Here is a 26,422-nt window from a genome sequence, read left to right as displayed (position 1 = left end):
CCTCAATACATATACTTCACTGATATTTCATCTCTGTGACCAAATTCTGTGATAATTTTCCCAAACTCCTTGAAGATCTGAGACTCTTGGTCTTTGGATTTTTCTGTTAGCTGGTCCTACTCTCTCAGATTTTAATCATGGCAAACTGTACGGCACTAATGAAAAAACTACTCTGGTATCATGATTAAATTCTAGTTGACACTTTTGTATTTTCAAGTTGGTGGTCCAGGATCTATTTTGACTCTCTTTGACCTTACTTAGCAACATTTTCTTCGTCTTTTGTTCTGTATCTTAAACTCTTCATGAATTCTTTCTTGTTGTATGATTTGCAGGTAATTTTCTTTGATTTTGACGTAAAATTAACTTGCAATATTTTTCAAGTTTCCCAACTAGCCCTCATTTATAGTATTCAGCTTTCCCTACTTGTCATGTGTTACATTTGCAATTGCATCTTGTACAATCTAGACTGATGACACAGATTTGGCATTTTGGAAAGCCTTCAGGAGGCAGACAATGCCATTTTGTGGCCTATCTGATCACGTCAGAAGAATCCTTAAGGTTTCATCACAGTATTGACCAATATTTGGGCCCGGATTTTTATTTTTAAAATTCATAGGATGTGGACTGGCTAGGCCACCAATTATTGCCTATCTCTAATTCTACCTGAACTGATTAGCTTGCTGGAACATTTTAAAAGGCAGCCAACAGTCAGCTATTTTACAATGGGTCTGGAATTATATCAGCCAGACCAAGCAAGGATGGTAAATTTCCTCTCCTAAAGGACATTAGGGAACAAGATGAGTTTTTACAACAATTAATGGTTAACTTTAATTCCAATTTTTTGTTGAATTCAAATTTCACCATCTGCTGTTGTGGATTTTTAACATTTGTCTGGGTTTGAATTACTAGTCTAGTAGTACCTCCTTTTCTGGCTGTATAGTCAATTGTGTTACCTGTTCCAACGTTAAGTACTCCTAGGTTTGCAGGAAGTCTGATAACTTGCTCATCTTTCACACCACGATATAGTCTCTGATTAACTAATCTTTCAAAACACTATACCTGCAATGTCCTGCTACATAATATGAGTCAGTTAAAAAGGCTTTTACTGATTGCCCTAAAGACAAAGATTACTGATTGAATCTCACCCTTTCTGTCAATTGTGTAGCTTCAAAGACGACTCTCTTCATTTGCTCACTCCTGACTGGTGTTTCTCTCAATGATGACAGAGACGTGTAATCTGTTACATCATTATGATTTCCATGAGACTCATTACACAACAGCCGCCACCACCGATTAGTCAGGCTGCTTGCCCAATATTCAGTACTGGATGAGCAGAAATTTTCGCTAACTAAACATTGAGAAGACCAAAGGTGTTTTCTTCAGTCCCGCAAAAAAGACTCCATCAGCTAAACACCACCTCTTTCTCTCTCACCAGCAATTGCTTGAAGCTGAACCAGACTGTTGCACCTTTGATGTTGTATTTGACCAAACTGCATTTCTGACCACATTTTTGAGCCATGACAAATATAGTCTTTGACTATATAGTTCCACTCTGCCTATCTCAACTCATCTGTTGCGGAAACCTTTATTTTTATGCTGATGTTCCTCTGGACTGTTCTAACACTCTCTTGGCCTGCGTCCTATCTTCAACCCTACTTAAGTTGAGATCATGCCCAAACTTTGGGGCTCATATCTGAACTTCCACAGAGTCCAATTCATATACCACCTTCGTGCATTTTGCCTTATATTGGTTTTTGTTTAAGCAACATCTTGATTTTAAAATTCTCATCGTTGTTTTCAAATGAAGATAGTTGTGCATTCCTTTTTTGATCTCTGTTGCACCCTCAATTTCAGTTACTCAATTGCTGGCATACCATCAATTATTGAGGCCCTAGGTTCGGGAATTCTCTCCTTGTCTCTTTTCAGCTTCAAAATGTTCCTTCCAATTGGGCTTTACCATCAAGCATACGATAAACCTCATGAATATCCATTTATGGGGTTCTTGCCAAAACTTTATTTGATAACAGTTCTGTCAAATGCCTTGTAATATTTTAATTAAAAATATGACATAAATGCAAATTGGTGTTGAAAATGTGCAGGCTGATGCAGAATCTGAAAGTTGAGATACCTCAGAACATTACATAAATGAATTAAGGTACTAAATTATGGATGTTGACACACTCTATTTGATAACTATTTCTGAAATTCAACAGTAGGTTACTGATCTCAACCTAACATTTAGGGGTCAACTCACCACAACAGAATGTGAACATGTTGGCATGATATCACTAACTTAAATTTAGAAAGCAGTTTTGGCAGAATCTGGAAACCAGCTGAATGCCTGCAATCTCAATTCAGTTAAGTCACTAAGAAAACTAATTGCACAAGAACTGGGTCAGGAGCTTAATAATCTGCAACAACTTAATTTCTCTTTCATAATCATAAACATTACTGTTCGAATGAAAAATTCAATGAAGGCCCTTTTTTAAGCACACAAGCCTAGCAAAACTATGAATTCATGGATTAACCAAAATCACTTCTGTCATCTCATCTCACATGAACCAATAAAACCAGATCAATGTACATCAATCACTTGGAAATATTAATTTTAGCTCAAACCCTATGAGGGAGAGGGCCTCAACACACCAGAGGCTGAATTTCCATAAAACAGAAGCAAAGATTTAAGAAGCCTTGCAATAAAATAGCAAAATCAACACTTTTCTGCACAGCCACTCCCTCATGCACAGATGTTTTTCCAATTTTTGCAGAATTCAGTTTTTGTTTTATAAATTAAAATCAACTTATGCATAATTTACAAGCTGCACAAACCCAGCTTCCATGTAAACATTAACTTCCTGAACTTTAAATTTCTAGCACTGCTGGTGAATAGACATCAAAAACAGTTGAGTACCTCTCAACTGACTCACAGCGATAATGCATCCGGGAAAAACCAGCCACACAAGCAAGCTGCCAGATGTCAGGCACACCACCAAGGAATCAACTTTCACTTATTTCTTGACAGATGCCATTCTGCATCAAACAACTGGAGTGGAACACAACGCTTAATATGTGCTCACAATCAGTCAAACGTAATTATTCTTTTTTTAAACCAGAGTTCGTTATAACTGTGACAAATAACAAAAAATTGACCATACCAAATCATATATATCAATTTTGTAACACAAAAGCCTAAGTACATGCGTAAATAAATGTTTTATAAGCATGTCAGGGTAAATTATTATCCTTTTTAATAAGTATCATACCCTGTCATCAGAAATCAGCATTCAATCCCACATGCCAAAGTACAATGCTATACATACAATATAGGGTACACTAAATGTTTTCCAAGTTTGAATGTCGATTTTGATAGAAAAATGGTTGAATAAACAAAATAAACAACATTTCTGAAGTTTAGACAATACTTTTTAAATTGAAAATTGAACTAAATTATTTTAAAACTCTGGTCTAATTCACTAATAATTGGAACATCTCTAGAACTAAAAAATAAAGAAGCACACCATCCTCTCCATTCTTTTGTCCTTCTTACTTGATGGTGATTATTATGGGATGTAAGTTTAAAAGTACACCTCATTTTTTTAGTTAGAAAGCAAGTTCATGCTCTCATTGGCATCCAAGTTGAGCAGGATTTAGTTTTCACTGGCTGACACATAACACATCCCACAATAAGAAATCACCACAGAAACATCATAAGAAGGACATTGATCTTTTCTAGGTTAGATGACCTGTAGCAATCTAACTCTGACTTTCCTGATGATCACAAATCAGGAATTAAATTTGGAACTTCCTGATGTGCATTCACGAAAATGGAAACCAAAGAAAATTTATAACACAGAAGAAAATCATTTAGCCTATTGTGTCTATGCCAATTGATGAGGAACTATTCAACCTAATCCTACCTGCCAGCCCTAGTTTTGCAAATCACAGCTTTCAAATGCACACAAATGTACTTTTTAAGATGGGGAGAGTTTCTGCCTCTACCACTCTCTCAAGCAATGTCTCCTAGAGTGTCTCAACCATCCTATGGATGAAAAAAAATGGTTCCTAATCTCCCCTCTAATCACAATCACTTAAATCATATGCTTTCCAGGCCATTATCCAACCACGAAGGTAAACAGACCCATTCTTATTTCCCAAATTTAGGCCCTTAAATAAACCACCCCTCAAAATTGTCTGTTTTCAAGAAAATGAACCTCAACCTATTAATTGCTTGTAATGTGATGATCAGAACTGTATACAGCACCCAGAAGTGGTCTAACTAGTCTTGTACACAGTTCGAGCACAGCCTCCTTGCTCAAATACTCTATGCCTCTGGTAATAGAAGAAAAACGCTACCTACTTTCTTGACCATCTTATCTGTCGTCTTTTGTCCTGCTACCTTTAGGGATCTGTGGACAAATACTCCCAGGACCCTCCATACCACACAATATCCTGACAGCGATTGTGTATCCCCTTGCCTGGCTGTATGTCCCAAAATACATAAGCTCAATTCTTGAACAAAAATAATTGCTGGAAAAGCTCAGCAGGTCTGGCTGCATCTGTGCAGAGAAATCAGAGTTAATGTTTCAGGACGAGTGACCTTTCCTCAGAATGTTCCGTTTTCGTTTCTTAATTACAGCATCTACAGTTCTTTCAGTTTTTCCCTCAACCAATTGCATTCCATTTTTCACTTACCTGTCCAACTGACCAGAGTATTTATTTCTTCCTGAGGTCTAAGCTTTCTTCCTCACTGTCAAGCACAGAACCAATTTTAACCTGCAAACTTTTTCATTATTTTCAACACAAAGAGAAACAGAAAACAAGGGATAGAATACTGCTGAACTTCCCCGATTTTCCATTGCAGAACACTCAATTTGTTAAATCTTTGTTTCCTGCAATTAAGCCAATTTTGGATGCACTTTACCAGTCTCGCTTGGATTCTACAGGCTTTTACTTTTACTTGAACAGCACATAATTTGGAAAATTGTCAAAAACTTGGCCAAAACCCATGTTGATTGCACTCACCATACAGCCCTCATCATGACTGTCAGCTATTTAAAATTTTTTTTCTAAGATTTGTTTACCCGTTCAGAAAAGTTTAACAAGATAAATAGCTTATGTTAATCTTCCATTTCTTGGCACTACTCCTACAAATTATACCACTTTGTCTGGTTAGACCATAATAAATATGAACAGGCATAGGCTATTCCGCCCCTCAAGTTTGTTCTGCCATTCAAAAGGATCATGACCAATCCACCATCCTCACATCAATTTTTCTGTCTTTTCCCTGTAACCTTTGACTCGGCTACTGATAAGAATCTACTTATTTCAGTCTTAAATATGCACAATGCTCCACAACACTCTGTGGCAAAGAGTTCCAAACACACTCAATCCTCAGAGAAGAGATTACATCTCATCTCAGTCTTAAATTGGCACTCTTTAATGCTGAGACTATGCCCTCTCGTCCTAGACTCTCTCATGAGGGGAAACATCCTCTCAGCATTTAACCTGTCAAGCCCCTTAAGAATCCTACATGTGTCTATGAGATCACCTCGCACTCTTCTAAATTCCAGAGAATAGCGTCCCAACTTGTTTAGCCTATGCCTGTAAGACCATCCTTCTGTACCAGGAGTCATCCTAGTGAACCTTTCCCTGAGCTGCTTAAAATGAAATGATATCTTTCCTTAAATAAGGGGACCAAAACTGCTCACAATTAGTGAATTTGTGTATCGGTAATCTCACAGTTCATTGACCACGAGCAACACTAAAAGAAACCACATCTTATCACTGAACAAAAGGGCACTTGAGGTGCAGTGTAGTATCCTTCCTTCCTGATCAGAGGTTTCAGGTTCAAAGTCCCACCTTCACCTGATATGTGTCATATTGTATTTGAAGAGGTTGATTAAAAATTATTTACCACTTTAGCTATAGCTTTAAGAAATGCATTTTGTCCTTTTTTTTAAAATGAAAGAAGGTTGAGACAGAGGTGCTGAATGAAACGTTCAAAGCCAATAAAGCAAACAGTTTTCAAAGTCTTAGGTTTTTTTAAAGTTGGAATAATAGAAGCAGCCTGAGTGGGTGAGGTCAAGCTTCCACAGAATCTGACTTTTCAGTTTTAGCTTTCAGCAGTTGCTAAGGTCCTGAACCTAGGTGTCAAAGCTCTTATTCCTCTCTCTGTTACAGCTAAAAGCTAGGATTATCATTCTGCTGACAGAATTGCAGAGAAGACAATGCATTTTCCTGAATTTGCTTTTGCCAAGGGTGTGTTTATAGGATGTTATTATATTAGATCTGTTAATTAGTAATAGGGTTACAGTTAAGCCAATTCTTTTATTTTTATTATGGTCTAACTGTAGTGAAGAAATAAAGTATTTTGCTGAAAGTTAAGTATTTGACCAATCAAATTGCATCTGGAATGCAACACTTTAAAAGAAGAAAAAAGTTAGGGTCTAGGCTGTCTTATTAATATATTTTGAGGGAGTTTGGTCTGGTCCATAAAACACTGTACAAAAAGCCTTTGTCTCTTGTTGGAATATAGGGACAGGGTTAAACCATTAGTCCAAATCTAAAATCTTGCTCAACCATGACTAGTCTTTCTAATCTCAATTCCTTGCCCTTTCTCAACATCTCTGGGCAGCTACGTTTCTTTTACACCTTGGATTTTTTTTTGGAGGGCGGGGGCACCACATTTCACCTTGTCTTGAGCCTGAATATGAAGACTTACTTACTGCTTTCAATCAGGTTAGCTTTGTTTTTAAAATTACATTTCTTTACCCAGGATTCCTGTTAGGAAGACAGTTTCCAATGTATTGTCAATTTCTTTACTTATGTTAAGCAACTTAGGACCTGCTCATTGCCATCTGACTCTCTCCAAAAGCCACCAAGGTGTGATGTTGAGGATTGCCGGGTCAATCTGATATCCCATGTACCGCATGACATTGAAATAGCAACATATTGTTATAAATGGAAGATTGTCCTTTTCGCTGATGCATGCACCCTGCAGACTGGAGACCACAGAATGTATAAAGCACAGAATATCAAATATCTTATTTTCTATTCAGTCTCCATTATAATGTTATGCAGACACAGTAGATGTTCCCAGTATACCACTATCCTCTGGCGTGCCTGAATTAAGCAAAATACCAGGAAACTTGAGCTCTCACATCTTCATACTTCACTTCATTCAGTATCAGTTTCTGTTTTGTTTCAGTGAACTTAATCAAGTTTAAATCTAGGTGCGTTAATTCAAGTAGCATGTATAAAAGTCAATATAAGATTCATAATCTTAGATTCAATGTGGAAATGAATAAAGTATTTATTCAACCAGATTCAGTAACACTATTGTTTGCAGTCAAGTTGAAACCATAGTATGGATCTTTCCTGTGCTGTGAATTGGGTGCAATTGCATTTCTCCAGATGAAGTCAAAGAATTTTGACCTCCGCTAGTGAGTTATTAAAAACTACGAGTGGCTTCCTGTAGAATTAGACAGGCTATGTTTTGCAGAGGAAAGCCACCATACTGTTAGCAGCTGTGTTATTTCAGACTGAGAATGAAGCCAGTTCTTTTTAGCTAAGCAGTCGGCCCCCCTACTGAGAACCAGCAGCTGCAGTCACCTTGTATAGACCAAAGCCCTTGTGGTGAATTAGTGGAGTCACAGACAGAGGGCAAAACCAGTCAGCTGTACAGGAATATCAGACATACCACAGGGCTTCCTAAATAACTACTGCCATATCTGCAAAATCTACCACTCCACAGAAGCTCCTTAGTATATCTAAAACAGTTACATCCAGCAGGTTAGAACTTCTTCAGAAATTTCATATTCAGAAACAAAACAAAAACAGGAATTTTATTCATATTTTTCACAAGGAGTCAGTACAAAGATTGTTGTAGAGATTATGTTTTATCTAGTGCAATTCAGAGTGTTCACGATCTTTCCATGCTCACCGTTATCATCTTCTCCCTTAAGAGGGATCATTCTTTCCTGAATTACTATTTCAAAGATCATAGTCCTTAACCGTATGATCAGAAACAGGGCATGTCAGCCGTTTATTCAATCCTCTGCTCAATGTACATGTTTGTGCATTTTCCAGAAGAGGCCATTGGACAATGACTAATATTTCCAATCCTCAGTTAATGAAAGTTAAATTAATTGTAGCTTGCCACCAAAATAATTTATTTTAGACAACTACAGACCACAAGTGTTTTTAAAAAGTGTAACCAATAACAAGGGGAATGCAGTAAATCTACCTTAAAAATAAAAAAAACAAATAAACATCACAGTTAAATTTGACTTTCTCTAATTAAATCCTGCACATTCTGACCTACATTTATTTGCAATGGCTTTACAATGGTTATCAATTCACTATGTAAATGAAGCAATTATGAATGCAAATCACAAGGTAACTGAGTGCCTCCATCTTCTTATTCAAAGGGGATACGGAAAACTGTTGTGTTTTAGCCCATCTCTGTTTACCTCTAGATTAGAGTAGTGCTGGAAAAGCACAGCAAGTCAGGCAGCATCCTAGGAGTAGGAAAATTGACATTTTGGGCAAAGCCCTTCATCAGGTTTTTGCCAAAAACGTTGATTTCCTGCTCCTTGGACAGTGCCTGACCTGCTGAGCTTTTCAAGCACTACTCTAATCTTGACTCTAATCTCTAGCATCTGCAGTACCCACATTCGCCTCTATTCACCTCGAATCAATGTTAATCCAGAGTACAGGAGTGCTGAATTTACATGCAAACAACTGATCTTATTTTTGACAAGCGAGGATATTTCAACAAATGGCAAAAAGGCATCGTGATAAATTTACAATGCTAAAGTAATCAGTTGCACCAGTGTCAGGGAATCCTCCTACATGACTATTATTTGCAAATACTTCTAATATGATTTTGTACTCCAAACAAGCTGCTGTATTACCTAAGCAGCAAGATGAATGAGCATTAAGATGTGCATGAACAAATTTTAAATGGGTGGATTGATTTAAGGGAGTTTGAGTTTCCTGCTTATCTAATTAACATCAAACTAAGCTAGTTTAACAATTCATGTCTGTCATTGCCTCACCAATCGTTTAATTTGTCCACCTTGCCAGTGATTAATGAAGTACAGATTCACAAAAAGACACCAGCATACGTCTCATGTCACAAGAGCATCCTGTTGTTAGAACCTTGGGTTACACCATCATACAAATAAATACACAGCAGAAGAGTAGATTCTCTCAAACGTAAGATTCTTAGATTATGTACTTGCAGGAGCTTTTGAACTTGAGAAGGTATAAAATCTCAATTTTTAAGATGCAACTATGGATTTAAGGAAAACAGCATTTGACAGAGACTCCACTGATCAGTGCTAAATGATGCTGAATTAAAGAACAGCATCTTTCACAACCTCAGGATGTCCCAAAGTACTTTCATAGCTAATGAGTACTGAATATCTACAAATACGAGCTGCTACCTGAGGCCATAAATGTCTGAGGAGGGATATTGATAAATTTGAGGAACGTCAAAATTTTGACAGACAAAATATAATGTGGGAAATTGTGCAGTCATCCACCTTGATAGAAAGAATAGAAAAGCAGAACATTGTTTAATTAGAGAGACTGCAGACTGCTGCAGGGCAGAGGGATCTGCTTGCTCTTGTACCTAAATCACAAGAGAGTCAGAATGCAATTACAACAAGTAGACAAATTGAATGTTAGCCTTATTTGCAATAGGGTTACAATATAAAAGCAGGAAAGTTGTTTTACTTTGTACAGGGCTTGACAAGATTACATTTGGTGTTTATGCACAGTTCAATTCCACTTAGTTATGAAGGAAAATAGTTGTGTTGAAGTCACTTCAGAGAAGGTTTACTTGACTGATTGAGGATGAATAGGTTATCTTATGAGACATGTTTGAGCAGATTGGGCTGATACTCAAAGGAGCTGAGAAGAATAGGATGTGACTTCATTGAATATTACAAGATTCAGAGGAGACTTGGAAGGATGGATCACAAAAAAGAAGTCCCCGTCATGAGAAAATCTGGAACTATGGGACACATTTTCAGAAAATGGTATATCCTATTTAAGATGGAGATGAGTCAAGGGTTATGGGATAGGGTTGAAAATGGGAAGGTGGAGTTAAGGCAACCCTCTGTTAGACATTAGATTAGTAAATGGTATAGCAGGTGAGATGGGCTGAATCAACTGGGCCATTCTGCTCCTTCTTATGATCTTTACAAAATGTTAAACTCATAAGAAAAAGCTGGAATGAGGTGTCCAATCTTTTCATGCAAAAGGCCATTTAAGCTTTGTTTTCCTCACTTAGAGATTGATGGGCACATTTCGAAGAGATAAGATTGCCACAACATTAAGCATGAATTTCAAGATGTGCAAAAAACAGAAAGCATGCTGAGGCAAAAAAGGTCAAAGCATGACATTGAGAATGTAAAAAAATTAGTAATAAATAAAGATGACCATTATAAGGTGCTAAATAGCAGGGCTAACCAATTTTTTCCTTTTCAATTAAATAGTATTACTAAAAAAAGGCACACCAGACCTTAAATAAGTTTATCTGGGTGCTGTCTTGAGTTCAACAACACTATCTTAGCTCAGAAAGGATGGGGTAATGAGACAGCCTAGGCAAGCGTAATGTGGATGAGGGGTGAAGTGAACGTCAAGCCCAAGGTGGTGTATGTGGAAGGCAAGAGATTGTTTGGCCAAGGACAGGTTGGGGGTATGGATGAGGGTGTGATTGAGAGACAAAAGTGCAACCAAGGGCCAAAAAGAACTATAACCCAAGAATGCACCATGGTTGTGAAAACAAACATGAAGAGTTTACACTGCTCACTGCTTCTCAACTGCATATTGCTGCTGACAGTCTCATTGTCAGCTCCAAATCTGGGAATAGCCTATGATTAGAGGAACAGCCCTTGCAGAATCTTTCACTGTATCTTGAGCAATGGCTCTGTGGACTGGTGGACTCAGACCTCAGACAACACAGAGCTGCATATGTAAGGATGGAACTGGAGAAGGATAAAATCAACAGGTCAAAGGGGATTTCAGAAAGCACCAAACTTGAGATTGCTGTCATTCAGCACAGTCAGAGAGTCACAGAATCCCAACAGTGCAAAAAGAGGCCGTTCGGCAGAACATAGTCTGCCCTGATCCTACAGAAACAAAAAAACAGGGCTGGTGGGGGGAGGAGGTGTGTGTGGAGAGGAGGTGGGCGGAAAGAAAGAGAGAGGGGGAAGGAACACAGAAAGTAGAGGGAAGGGAGACAGAAAGGTTTGGAATGGGAGGCAGACAGAAAGGGGGAAAAGCAGAAGAAAGAGGAGGAGGGACACAAAGAGGGATGGAGGGGGAGAGAGAGAGAGAGAAGGGAGGGTGAGGGAGGCAGAAAGAGACACGGGAGGAAGGAAACAAAGGGGGGGGGAAAGAGGTGTGTGTGTGCATGAGAGAGAGCGCTAGCGAGACGGGGGAGGGAGTGAGGGAGAGAGATGAGGAAGGGAGCAAGACAGAAAGAGAGACAAGAACGGGGAGGGGGAGAGAGAGAGTTGGAAGAGGGTGCGAGATAGACAGGGGAGGGAGAGAGAGACGGTGACAGAGCAAGAGAGGAAAAAGGGAGATGAGGTGTGCAAAGTGGGTGGAAAAAGAGAGTGAGAAAGATGGGAGGGAGCAAGAGAGACAGAAAGAGAGAGAAAGATGGGGAGGTAGTGACATATATATATATAAAAGAGAGAGAGAGAGAGATGGAGAAGGCAGCAAGTGAGAAAGACGGGGATGGAGCGAGAGTGAGTGTCATGGGGGATGAAGCAAGAGCGAGATGGGGAGGGAGCGAGAGAGAGAGATGGGGACGGGTGGAGAGAAACGTGGGGGTGTGGAGAGAGACGGGGTGGTAGTCAGGGAGACTGGGAGTGAGAGAGGGAGACAGGGAAGGGGAGAAGGAGTGAAAGGAGAGGGGAAAGGAGGGAAAAGGGAGAGGGAGGGGAATAAAAGAGAAAGTTAAAATTGAGGTGAGGGAACAAAAGAAAAGGTGGATGGGAAGGGGCGAGAGAGAGCCCGCAAGAAAAAGGAGGAAAGAAGACACAGAAAAAAAGAGACAGAGAAAGAGGAGGAAGGAGAGGAAGAAGGAGAAAGGAGTCAGGTAGAGACAGAGAGAGCAAGTGGGCGAGTGAGAAAGAGAGAGGAACAATGGGAGAGGAACACTGAAGAGGATGTGCAGAATCAAGAGGAGAGGTCTGAAAGTGGGTAAACAGATTGGAGTGTAAAATGCAAGAGGGTTACAGAGGAAAGTAGAGATGGGAACAGACAGGAGGGCTACAGAGGAAGGCAGAGAGGGGGAGAGATTTACATGAACATTGTCAGGGCATGAAAATCACAAATGTAATAAAAGATAGAGTACGCTAGTATTGCTTTCCTTAAAACATAAGAGACTGAATGGGGACTTAATCAAGGTGTACACAGTAATGAAGTGATGGGGAGCTCAACTCGTGATGGGGGGTGAGCATGACTGCCTTTGCCATTAAGGTTGCACTGTACTGAGTGAGGACCAAGGAGTCCCAGCAAAAAATGAGTCAATGGGAACAGGGGTATTGGGGGCGGAGGCGGAGGGCAGGGGGGTGGTGTTGGGGTGGGATGGCGCTAAGTGCCTCTGCTGGTTGTAGTCATACCTGACAGAAAGAAAGAAGATTTTTATATGTCAACCATCTCAGTTCCAGTACATCTCTGCAGGAGTTCCTCAGGGTCACGTCCTAGGCCCAACCACCTTCAGCTGCTTCATCAACGTGACCTACCCTCAATCATAATGTCAAATGTGGGGATGTTCGCTGATGATTGCACCATGTTCAGCATCATTTGTGACTCCTCAGATACTGAAGCAGTCCATTTCCAAATGACGCAAGATCTGGACAATATCCAGCTCAAGGGCTGACAAGTTGCATTATGCTATACAAGTACCAGGTTCTACCATCTTCAACAAGCAGAATCTAACCATTTTCCACTGGACATTCAATACCATCACAAAATTGCATCTCAACATCTTGAGGGTTACCATTGATCAGAAATTGAATAGGAGTAGCTACAGGAGAAAGTGAGGAGGACTGCAGATGCTAGGGATCAGAGCTTAAAAATGTGTTGCTGGAAAAGCGCAGCAGGTCAGGCAGCAAAGGAGAAGGAGAATCAACGTTTCAGGCATAAGCCCTTCTTCAGGAATGAGGAGGGTGTGCCAAGCAGGCTAAGATAAAAGGTAGGGAGGAGGGACTTGGGGGAGGGGCGTTGGGAATAACCTCCTTCCACCTATCGCATTCCCAACGCCCCTCCCCCAAGTCTGCTTGGCACACCCTCCTCATTCCTGAAGAAGGGCTTATGCCCAAAATGTCGATTCTCCTTCTCCTTTGATGCTGCCTGACCTGCTGCGCTTTTCCAGCAACACAGTTTTAAGCTAGGAGTAGCTATACAAATACTGTGCTACAAGAGCAGACCAGAGACAAAGAATCCTACACGGTAACTCACCTCCTCGTTGTCAAAAACATGTCTACCATCTGTAAGACACAAGTATTGAATATGATGGAATACTCCCACTTGTTAGAAAACTGCAGCTCCATCAACGCTGAAGAAGCTTGACACCATTCAGGAAAAAAATATAATGTTTTATTGGCACCACATGCTCAAACATTCACTCCCCCTACCACCAACACTAAGGACGAGCAGAGAGTACCATCAGCAAGGTGCCCTGCAGAAATTCAACTGGCATTCTTCAAGAGTAACATCCAAACCCACTACCATCTATAAGGTCAAGGGTAGCAGATACATGGGACAACCACCATCTACAAGTTACCCTCTAAACAACTCACCATGCCACCTTGACTTGGAAATATATTACTGCTTCTTCAACATCTGGGTCAAAATTCTGAAACTCCCTCACCAACATCATTGTGGGTCTACCTACACCAAATAGATATTTACAGTTCAAAAAAGCAGCAAACTAGGAACTGATACAGATGAGCAATAAACATCAGTCCATCCAGCACTGCCTATGTATGGTCCACATGTAAGAAAGATACATAGACAGGAAAGACCATTTTCCTCGAACAGAAAGGTCAATTACTAGGGTATCCAGATTTAAGGTGATGGATTAAAGAATGTCAAGGATGATTGTGTCTGGAATTCACTGCCCAGCTTCATGAGGTAGACACTCTCAACTCATTTAAAAGGAACTTGAACCTGTATCTGAAGTGATGTAACCTGCAAGGGTATGGACAGGTGCTGCTAACTGAGATGAGAATAGGTGACCATTCAGCTGTCACAGATGCAATGACCTGAACATCATCTTTGTGCTGTGATGTTTCTATTGCTCTACGGACTAGCAAGGGAGAAGAGAGCAAAAGGGGTGATGAGAGAAAGAAAGAGAGAGATACTGAGAGAGGACGAGAGAGACAGCCTGTGAATTTGAGAGATAGTAAGGGTAACGTTTACAAGGAATAGCATAAATTTCCCCCTTTCAGGTGATGAATAGACAGCAGAGTGCTTTTGTAAAATTTGCTCGGCAGGAAGGACACACAAGAAGCTGACCTGCAAATTGGAGGTCAAATTACAAAATCCCAATACGTGAAATTCTGGTCCCTGAGACTCTTCTATTTTCAATTTGATTTGATCTGCTCAAGTTCAAAATCCAAATCAGTAACATTTATAAAGGAAAAGCTAGGTCCAATATAATCAGTTGTTTATCATCAATCTATACATTAGAAATAGTTCAGAAATGGGTTACCCCATTAATATCAAGAATGGGGCAGTTATCTTCTGTGGAAATATTAGACAGGTTGGGCCTGCATGCACTGAAATTTAGAAGAATGAGGGGTTATGTTCTTGAAACAAGACTGTGAATAATATTTTTCTATTTACTATGTTGCATTGTTCAAAAGATGGAAAAATGTTCTTGCTAATTATAAAAGAAATCTTACACTTAAAAGAATATATTATTTGTTAAAATATCAGACCCAACATACTGTCAAAATGAATTAGTTGTTCACCATACAAAGGAGAACTCCAAGCTATGTTACAGAAGTAGCTGAAGGAATATCATTAACCTCAGTGACCCAGATACGGTATGGAAATAAAATTAACCTCAGCTTTTGCTAATTGCTAATAAGAGCAAACTAGGTAATGATGTTTTTTTAATGCCAAGTAGCATCCTGACACCAGAATCTCTGAACCAATCTTTTCGATTCGATCTATATGGGAATGTCCTATAAAGGCTACTTCCCTCTCCAGAAAGTAAAAATTGATATTTATAAATAAACTCAACTGCATTGTCCATCTGTACTAATACTGCAAATGCAAAGTAAGCTGTTGTAAATTGTATTAAAGACACGTCTGTGTTTGTTTTCCAGTTTATCAGACTTGTTGAAAAATCAGGAAACTTTCATGCATGGGATCTGAAAATCACTTCACAGCAACAGTGCTGAAAATATTTACGATCTGACACAAAAGAAACACCAAAAACTTTTATAATGTGGATATCACTCACATCTGATTTTGAACTCAATGTTGGCCGTTACGATCGCTGACATTTACCACAGGTTGACTGGACAGAACTGGTTTAGCCTTTCGTTTCTATGCTGTGCTGCCTAGTAATACACTGAATAGCTTGACCAGAGAGTCACTTTGGGCAGTAACTAACAATGAGCATTAAAACGCCATTTTTAACCTTGCTACAATTGCAGTTCCAAATTATTTTGAGTTGAACTTCTCTGCAAGAGTTCTGATTCACTGAAATCATGACTCATAACCACACTCCACAGGTATTGTTAGGCTTATATCTGCCCCCAAGTACTTTATTCTGGTCAACACTGGGATTGGCCAGATGTAACTGGAAGGGGTTAAACAATTAAGAATAGAAATGAAGACACTAATGAGAAAAAAAATATATACAGGACTCCTTATAACAGACGCCAGAAAAAAGCTAGGCGTGACGGTATATGGGAAGGAAAGCAGTGAAGGTAGGGCATATTACTTTGCAACGTTCACTAAAAATCACAGCACAGCCGCTGAAAAATTGCTCTTATTGGTGGTGGTTGGGGTGGAGGTGGGGGGGAGCGGTTTGTGTAGGACTAGTTTTACCCCTCTGTGGAACTTGTATTTAGATCAGGATGTCTATTGATATCTTTATTTGATTTGTCCCATTCATTCTAACAATTTACAGTAATTCCTAGTTGGTCATTGTAACAGTTCCTTGCAGAGTCCAGAGGTGGTCAACTACTGCAATGTTATCGTGGCAGTGAGCAATTAGAAGCTGAATAAATAATGGTGCCATGAAATGACCACTGATTGTTGTAAAAACCAATCTGGCTCATTACATTATGTAACTCATTCTTGGGTGTTAAATGAAGTGGCTGTGGAGATAGTTGATGCATTGGTTTTCATTATCCAAAATTCCCTAGCTTCTGCTAAGATTCTATCAGGATGGAAGATAACACAAACAATTATTTGGGATAGAATTAGTAGTCATTGGGCCAATTCGGAAGAACCAACATTGATTTCAAAAGATTTCAAAAGTTACATTCGACTAATTGCTGGACCTTTTTCAACAGGTAAAGCAGATGGACTTTAAAAAGGTATTTAATACAAACGACAAATATGAGAAAAGTTACAGTTCATAAAGGGACAGTAGAAACACAGATACAAAAGTTATAGGGAATAGTGGTAATCAGAGGATATTTTCCAGGCCGAGGAAGGTTTGTCGGGGAGTTCCTCAGGTTCTGTATTAGAACCTTTCTTTTTCTGATGTATATTCATGATGTAGATCTTGTCATGCAGGGGACAATTCTGTGGATGATATGACACTCAGAAGCATGGTAAACTGGAAGTACAGTACAGAGTTCCAAAAGGACACAGACAATTTGGAGTAGAGGGCACATAAAAAGCAGATGAATTTCAATATGGAAAAGTATGAGAAAAGCAGGAGCACCACTGAAGGTGGCAGGTTAGGCAAAGAGAACAGTTAATACGCATCCAATATTCTGGGCTTTACTAACAGGAACATAGAATATAGGAGGCAGGAGGTTACGCTGAATTTAAACAAGATATTTGATAAGCAAGGTGTGAAAAGTTCTCAGGGTAGGTGGGAATGGAGAGCGATCTAACTGCAGGGTGGATCTAGTTTGAGATTCTGAGTGGCCTACTCTGGCTTAATTTATATTTCTGCACATAAGAAGTCTGTTTAAGAATATAGACAAGTCAAGGGATTCAGCAAAACATTGGCAGCTGGAACATAAATTGGAAAAAATGTGAACTGGTCTAATTTGGTAAGCTGAATAGAAAATTAGCACTTTATTTAAATATAACGAGAAACAGCGCCAGAGACCCGGGTTCAATTCCCGCCTCAGGCGACTGACTGTGTGGAGTTTGCACGTTCTCCCCGTGTCAGCGTGGGTTTCCTCCGGGTGCTCCGGTTTCCTCCCACAGTCCAAAGATGTGCGGGTCAGGTGGATTGGCCATGCTAAATTGCCCGTAGTGTAGGTAAGGGGTAGACGTAGGGGTATGGGTGGGTTGCGCTTCAGAGGGGCGGTGTGGACTTGTTGGGCCGAAGGGCCTGTTTCCACACTGTAAGTAATCTAATCTAATCTAATCTAATCTAAATCAGAGTTCTGCTGTATAGAGGGATCTTGGTGTCCTGTTGCATGTGTCACAAAAGCTTAATAAGCAAAGACATCAACTGATTAAGAAGGCAAACAGAAAGTTGTTTCTTACCACAAGGGAAATAGAAGATAAAAGTAGGAACGTTTTGTTACAGATGTTCAGGAGTAATGGATGGACACATTTGGAGTAGTATATGCAGTTAGGGTCTCCTTATATAAAGAAGGATGTAAATGCATTAGAAGCAGTTCAGAGATGGTTTACTCGACTAATACAAAGATTGGAGCAGTTATTTTCTGAGGAAGGGTTGAACAGGCTGGGCCTCAATCCTCTGGAGTTTAGAAGAATGAGGGGTTGTGTTCTTGAAACATACAGAATCCTGAGGTGATGCGGCAAGGTGGATGCGGAAAAGATGATCGCTCATATGAGAAAGATTTGAACTGGGGAAAACAATTTAAAAATAAGGTTTCTGCTATTTAAGATGGAGATGTGGAGGATTTGTTTCCCCTCTGAGGTAATGAGTCTTTGGAATACTCTTCCTCAGACAGGTGGAAGCAGAGTCATTGAATACTGGTAAGGAGAGATGGGATTCTTTACTAACATAGTAATCAAAGGTTGTTGGGTTAGGAAGGAGTGAAGAGTTGAGGCCACAATCAGATCAGCCATGATCTTACTGTTTGGCAGAGCAGGCTTGAGGTTCCTAATTTGGATGCTCATGTATACACCTACCTTTTAGGGAAGGAAATCTGCTTAACTTTATCTGCTTGGGCTTTCATGTAACCACAAATCCACAGAAATGTCATTGACTTCAATGCCTTTTGAAATGGTCATTTATAGACTCATTTCAGGAACAATCAAATGCGGGCCTTAATACTGATGCCCACATCCCATGAAAGATTTTTCAAGAAGTGCTGCCACATTACGGAATCACATTGAACAGCAGATGTTTTGTTTTGGGTTGTGTAAGTGCAGTCTGGCTGAGTATGGTAGGTACTCCGACTATTACAAACAACCAAAGGAATGTACTATTTGATTCTATTAATCAATTGTCGGAATTATTACAGGTTACATACATATAATTCATATATACAGTGGCTACATATGTGGCATTTTCCACCAGAGTGGACAATTAATGCTCAGTGAAGGATGTCAAGTGTGCAACAAGCTGCCACGTCACTCAGCATTTCTCACATTGTTGGTCACATTTAAGTGGGAGCAGGGTTGGGAAAAGTAGGTTTATGGGCAAACGAGGGGGATCATAAATTCTAGCCCATGTCTCTTAATACCTATCCCAGACAAAAATATAATCTACCTTAGTTTTGAAATTTTTAACTGACCTAGCCTCAACAGCTTTCTGGAGGTGACTGCTCAAGATGTCCACTTGCCTGTATGTAAAGGAATGCTTTATAACATTACCCCAGAATAGCCTAATTCAGATTTTATTCATCTGGATTTCTAAATAGCTTCTCTATTTAGTTTATTAACTCATTAATAACCTCAACTAGATTCCCACTTACATCTTCTATACTCAAAGAAATGTAAGCTTACCCCAACACAACCTGTTCTAATAATTTATTTCAAATGAAAACACAAGGCATTGAAGAAATGCAACAGGTCTGGTAGTCTCTGTGGGGAGAAAGCAGAGTCCATGTTTTAGATCCACTGACTCTTACTTAACTACCCAAGTATAAAAGAAATGGATAGCAAACAGAATATTCTCCTTTGCCTGCACACATGAGGTGCTTTATGATTGGTGAATTGTCAGAAGTGTTAAATATGCTCTAATTTACTTCTCAAATAAAAGCAAAATACTGCTGATGTTAGAAATCTTGAACAAACAGACCGCACTGGAGAAACACAGAAGATCTGGCAACTCTCTCCACAGATACTGCCAGACCTGCTAAGCTTCTTCAGCATTCAGTGATCATCTACGATTTATTGTAGGATCACAGAATCTCTACAGTGCTGAAGGTGGTCATTCAGCCCACTAAGTCTGCACTGACCCTCAGACTATCCCTGTAGCCCTGCATTTACCATGGCTAATCCACCAAATCCAGGAAACCAGAGGAACCAGCAGAAACCTACACAAACACAGGCAGAATGTGCAAACTCCACACAGTCACCCAAGGCTGGAATCAAACCTGGGTCCCCAGTCCTCTGAGGCAGCAGTGTTAACCACTGAGCCACTATCCTGCCCAACAATTTAATCTGCTACATTTCCTCTGTTTTTATTATGATGTAAATTTGATTATTTATGCCTTGTAAAAAGGGTGCACTTTTATTAAATTGTTGTGAGATGTTTTGATGCCACTAAGAATTTTGCCTTCATTGATCCATAGAGAAGAGCTGAATAGTTTGCCATCTAGTAACAAGTAAAAAAAAGCTCAACATCACGTAATTCAGAAAGACGCCAGTTACAAATAAAACGTGAATCTGGTTCCCCAAAGTAGGGACTTTCCTACATAATTTTTTTTTTGCTTTCTCCCTTTAATGGGAGAAATGCTTCCAAGAATATTTCCTTTCAAATGTTAATCGCACAAAAACACTTGTTGACTTTAAAAAGTCAGCACCCTGCCATTCCTAAAAGCTGAAATGAAAACGAAAAGTTCTAAATTTGAATATCAAGTTAATTAGCATCTAAAAGTAAAGGCCAATGAATTTCACATGTGCTTTTCAATATACATTTTGAAAGGAAATATTTTCAAGGCTATGGAGAAAGACCAGTGATTGAGTCTAGTTGGAATGGTGGACTGAATGGCTTCTTTCTGTGCTCAATAATTCTATGATTTTAAATCTGACCCTTGATCAAAACTTATTCTGGGTTGTACCATTTCCAGTGGATACACTTCAACTTTCCAGCACTTTTCACAACTGACACAGGTTTCAGATGACATGTAACACATTATGAACTTTCTCACATCAGTTACAATGTCACTACGTTAAATTAGAAGAGAGTCCAGTAGTTTAACACATGAATATTACTGGATGCAAACCAAGGATAATTGAAATACAAATTTGGGAAAAAGTAATCACTAAAAATGCAATAATTTCAAACCTTAAATACAGACCCAGTAGTCGAAATTCACATCACATCAGATCTGACTGCATTATGACAATAGCAGCAATGAATTGCAAAACAGGAGGTTTCAGTTTCACAGCTGGAAGAGCACTGCCTACTGTTCCAGGTAAAATTGGTATTATATTTAATGAATATCATGCAGACCTTACACAGTGTACAATTCTAGAAGTTGAAGGGGAGGCCAGGGTAGGGGGATGTTGATGGTCCATGATACGGGTGTTGGGACCTTAAGGTAACCAATAATGAGATACAAGTATCTATTAATCAATAGCAGCATACTGTGAATTTTCATCCATGATGCGAAGAACCCAAACAAGTATTTTACTGCATGATGTCTATTGTAAGTGACTGAAAACTTATGATGCAACAAGCATCATGAAATTTGGTTTCAGAGTAAAGAACCACTCAAAGTATATTTTGACATATATGCATGTCACTTCTATTGAATTATTATGGAGCACAGAAACAGGCCATTCAATCCAAGTATCCTATGCTAACTTGCCAACTGAAACTATCTACTTTAATTTCAACCCTCTTAATCTTTCAAATACCTTTTATAGTTCCTCTGAAATATTTACCTAAATTGCTTTAAAATTAAATCTTGCCTATCTCAATAGCCACTCCAAAGGTATTGGATGGTACTTAACTGAGACAATGGAGGCCTGCTTCATCATTTTTAGGGAAGGCCGGCTAAATTTAAGTACAACTCAGGCATTTAACTTTCTTATTGTTTACATTATTGGACATTCTTCAGGATCAAGGAGCCTAGGACTAAAATCCTGCTTATCAAGAGCTTCTGGCTAATCAGAGGTAAGCAGCTCCATTGTATGGCAATGCTACTGCCCACACAACATCCATCTGGGGCCTAGAATTATTGCTGGATTTCAGGCCACACGAGTGCCTCTGAAGATGATAGGATCAGCAGTAAAGGGCAGGGAACCCCCCACTTTTGATGCCAGAACTTACACAGGGCCTTTAGCAGGGAACAATCCCACAAGCAGTCTCTCAGCTCCTTATGCAGACATTAATTGCCCATTATGGACAAAGTAATAACATCTAATTGTTATGATTAGTCAACAACTACATACACTGTAAATGTATCATGCAACCAGCAGGATGGCAGAAATCTAAACATATCTGATATCAGATTAATGCATTGAGTTTCTTAATATCTTTATTTAAGGTTAAGAAAAGCAGGCAGTGGTTGTTAACTATTGGAGCTCATATACGGAGCAACCTTCAGGCATAGTAGTAATGTCCTCTGAACCAGGAGACCTGGGTTCAAAGTCTCAGCTGCTCCACAGATGTGTAATAGGTTTATGGCATAGTGGTAATATTGCTACCTCTGAGCCAGAAAGCCTGGGTTCAAGTTCCAGCTGCTCCACAAGAGTGTCATAATATATCATTCATAGGAAGCAAGTGTAACATGGGCATGGACTGAGAAGGGCAAGATCCAGTAGGTCAATAAACTCTCTTTACAGAACAAAAGATAGATGTGGCCTGAGTTCAATATTTCTAACTGGCTTGGAATCCATTGATAATAGACCTTTCTTTTGTCTACCAGCTCCTATGTCGCTTCTCTATGGCACTGTCCATTCATGTTTTGCAAGATGTTATTAGGTTAAGGAACTCATCTTAATCTTCCAGCCAGATAGATTCCACGACCCTAAATTTCACCACCAATTTCTCTTCTTCATGATTTTACTGTGTTTTTTTTTGTCTTCACTGCATATAGCTTTCACGATTTCTTAAGCATTGTCCTACTCAGTCTGTATTCTGCAAAGCACTAGGAGACATCCACACACAAGTGAGAAGCAGTAAAATAATGCAAGTTAACACATTCATGAGGAATTCTTTAATTAGACATCTGTTTTCACTCATGAATATGTTCACATTTGAAACTAAAATGGCATTCCAAATATCCACCAACAATTTGAAATCTCTGAATATCAGTACCAAACATAACCTATAGGGCTTGTAGAAATATCAGCTACATCCTAATATAAAGAACAAAATGGAATAACCAATAATGAGCCTTACTGCTCCTACAGAAACCTCAGTATGAGTATCTAGATATCAAGTTGTAAGTAGAAATGCAGTATCTGCTTTAAAAGCAAAGCATTAAAAACACATACTAGCAACTCATGAATACTTTGTCTCACCAAAGAAAAACAAAACTACAGTACAATAAATTAACTCATGGCAGCAAAGTTCCCTTCCACACAACTGACTACAGCAGAAAGTCAAACATTTCCAACAGCAACATTTACATTGACTGGTTTGATGAGCCTAACCATTCCACATGACCACATTGATTAAAAAGTTCACATGTTTATAACTATACAAGCACATTTAGATGTTTATCACTTGTTAGTGAAAAGACACAGATCAAATTCTCACACCATTGTGTGCATAGGTCTTTAAGTTGTCTGCACAGAAAAAGACCAGTTAATTTGACCTATTTAAAGAAACATAATGAATGCCCAGTTATGGTTACCTGGAATTAATAGATTGTAATGTCAGGTTCTTAAATACAGCACGAAAAACATATTTACTGAAAACATTTGTTAATCTTATGGTCATCTATGTTCATTTATTTTTGCTGAGGTGCCATGAAGAATAACTGCACAAACATCAAGAAATAAAGTTGATACTCCCCTTGACAGGGATCAGTCCTGCACATTTAAAACACAAAGCTGAACTGAACCTATCTGTTCAGAGACCAGGTTTTCATCATGTAACAAATAAGGTACCCTAGATATGTAATACTTGGGCTGTGCCAAAGTGGCATCACTGACACCAATCGGACAAGGTCTGTATAGCTTCATAGTTTCTTCGCAATTGTGTTGACATTAGTGTAGTAAAGCTGAAGTAAGTCCTTTCACCATTGTGGAAACTTTGTACTACTGCTACTAAGAATGCAGCAAAAATATGATCATCTTGAATACAAATACATATCTGCTGAACTTTCAATAAAAATACAAAACAACACAAAATATTAAAAAAAACAAATTTTTGAAGGGGGCTGAGATAAGGGCATATACTCTGTATATCACTCTCACCATTTTATAATTACAGGCACAGGATTTGAATGCTATAGTATACGTTTTGACAAGGTTGCAAAAAAGTGACCAAGTCGTCAGCAATAGCTAATTGATTCAGTATTGTATTTTAAGAAATGGAGCTGCACCTTCTACCCCTCCCTTTCCCTAATTGCTCTGGTTTAGGTACGTTTTTGCCCCATGCTCTGCTGATTGACCCTTGATACCTCATTACAATTAGGAATAGGCAAAAGCTAATTTGCCAAAATGATTCACATCCCAAGGACAAATTAAAACGAAATCTTGTCAACATAGGCAGCATTCTTACCTGCAGCAGATGACAGCTTTACAAGACAAAGCCAGATCTAAAAACGAACGACGGACTTCAAAAGACAGTGCGTATTTCAAAGTGTGCCCATCTATAATTAGGGCAAGCTCGTTCTCTTTGTTCAAGGACTCACCTAGGTCCTCACAATGGTGAGTAAGTGTTTCCCTGGTTGCCTACAAAAAAAACAAAAATTTTGTTAATAATCTTCGCCTGCTTGGCACACTTTCCTCATTCCTGAATTCATGGTCATAATTTATACTGTCTTTCCTGTTGTTGTTTTCCTAACTGAAAGGCAAGAATTCAACAGCCTGACCCCCATAAAATACAGCCAAATTAATTAGCCATAATTTGGAGATTTAATGTGCAATTGTCAATTTAAAAGCAGAACATCATGCAATGGAATACTTACTCCGGAGTAAAGTCTGAGCTCTGAGAAGGACAATTCCAATATAAATATTTAGCATTTATAGAGAATTGCCCACTCATTTCTCCCAATCCCATTCAAATTGGAATGTAACTTTTTTATTTCATCTTGGGAAGCACAAATTGAGGTTACAATGATGAGGTTGATAAGGTTACTACATTTTGGAACTATTTGTTTAAAGTAAAATGAAAGGGGCTATGTGACTTTTCCATGGGCCACCTTTCGGAAAGTCTAAGTGATTTGATTGTTAGGAATTAAAGTGTGGGGCATGTGTCTGGTTGTGTTGTTTCAATGGGAAAAAGCTGCTAAGTATTTACACTTGGAATCAATTATATCAGCCTTAGTACTAACAGTAGGCTGGTATGACAGCCTTGTGGTTTCCAATGTCCCTGAGAAGTAATGAGAATATAGCAATATAGCACAATAGATAGTTGTGCTTTAATATGTCTATTTAGTACTAAGTTCATGACTTGGAAGAGCCACTGTTGGACTGGGGTGTACAAAGTTAAAAATCACACCACACCAGGTTATAGTCCAACGGGTTTATTTGGGAGGCACTAGCTTTCAAAGTGCTGCTTCTTCACTAGGTGGTTGTGAAGCAAGACCACAAGACACAGAATTTATAGCAAAAGATTACATTATCATACAGCTGAAATGATCAACCCAGATTAGGTCTTTCAACTTTTAGAATGGGTTTGCTCATTTTGGTTCTTTAATATGTAAATCCCAGAACTTCTTTTAAGTCACATTCTCAAGATAACTTCAAGTATTCGAACAAAAGGTGCCATCTCAGCTCATACAATGCATTAAAGGTGTGAGGTTAAAGTCTGTCTCTGTCCCAATCTTGAGTCAGACTGGTTCTTTTTCTAAAGTGTGATTTATATAATATTACATGGAATGACTGTAGGTTATGCATTTTTGAGCAAAGTAGAACATATCTGCAAATATAATTCTGTAGGTACAGATTCACCCCATAAACATTTTACGTGTGTGCATGCAGGAGAGACAGAGTAAGTGTGTGCATGTGAGTGTGCGCTTGTGGGTGTGAATGCATGTAAGAGTGTGTGTGTTTTCATATGTGTAAGCTTGGTAAAGTATGTGAGTGAGTGTGAGACGGTGCACACGTGGATGAGAGTGTGGGGGATGTATGTGTGTGTATGAGAGAGAGCTTGTGTATGTGAAAGGGTCTGTGTGAGTGTGTAAGAGTGTGTGTGTGTGAGTGTACGAGAGAGTGTATAGCGCAGTGGGGTCACCTGTAGTGTGACATGAACCCAAGGTCCTGGTTGAGGCCATCCTCAAGTGAGAGCCTGTTGAGTTCCCAAGGATAACTAATCAGCAATCCAAACTGAAGTTCACTTTGCCATGCTGGGGATTGAGATGGGAAGGGTACAGATGAAACCACTGCAAGCTTTCATAAAATATATAATGAGATTAGTCTGGGGAATGAGAAAGAGAGCAGCTAGAGGCTGAAAGTCTCTAGACTTCACGACGTTGGATTGATTGAAATCGTTTACTTTTCCATTACGCAGAGAATTTAAATTGCGCTTTGGTCAGTGGGTCTGTTGTTTTGTGAGAGATGCCAAAATTGTCTATTAATAATTTTGATTAATCATTACAGAGATAATGTCCTGCCTCCAGATGATAAAGCCAGGTCAGTGCATTCTGGAAAAGCTATACCTATCTCTAAATCAGTTGCAATGGTTTGACTCAACTGGTGAGTCAAAAGTGTAAAGCTCAAACTTTTAAATTGCAAAGACACTTGAGTGTCAGATTGACAGTAAAGAGAGCAATTGATAACACATTCAACCAGTTTAGAGTTGAAGTCACCAGTAAAACCAGATTATAGCAGCAGAATACCTGTGGAATGGATTCAGCAGCTCAACAGTGGAGGCCCCTCCCACAGAAAGCATCCAACCTATCATCCCTTCCTGTCCACCAGCAGA

At 39.2% G+C, this 26,422-nt stretch overlaps 1 protein-coding gene across 5 annotated transcripts in view; it reads right to left on the bottom strand.

Annotated features, from left to right (window-relative positions):
- Window positions 1-26,422, bottom strand: part of atp8a2 (ATPase phospholipid transporting 8A2) — a 561,594-nt gene that overhangs the window by 203,311 nt on the left and 331,861 nt on the right. For all 5 annotated transcript variants that reach the window (XM_072577324.1, XM_072577326.1, XM_072577325.1 and 2 more), the window contains one exon: window positions 24,056-24,228. In XM_072577324.1, the coding sequence (XP_072433425.1) occupies window positions 24,056-24,228 (173 nt within the window). The remainder of the gene's footprint in view (window positions 1-24,055; window positions 24,229-26,422) is intronic.

This window comes from Chiloscyllium punctatum, chromosome 9 (genome assembly GCF_047496795.1).
Source record: "Chiloscyllium punctatum isolate Juve2018m chromosome 9, sChiPun1.3, whole genome shotgun sequence".
Classification (NCBI taxonomy): Eukaryota; Metazoa; Chordata; class Chondrichthyes; order Orectolobiformes; family Hemiscylliidae; genus Chiloscyllium; species Chiloscyllium punctatum.
Note: the sequence above shows the minus strand (reverse complement) of the source record. Positions and strands in the feature narration are given on the sequence as shown.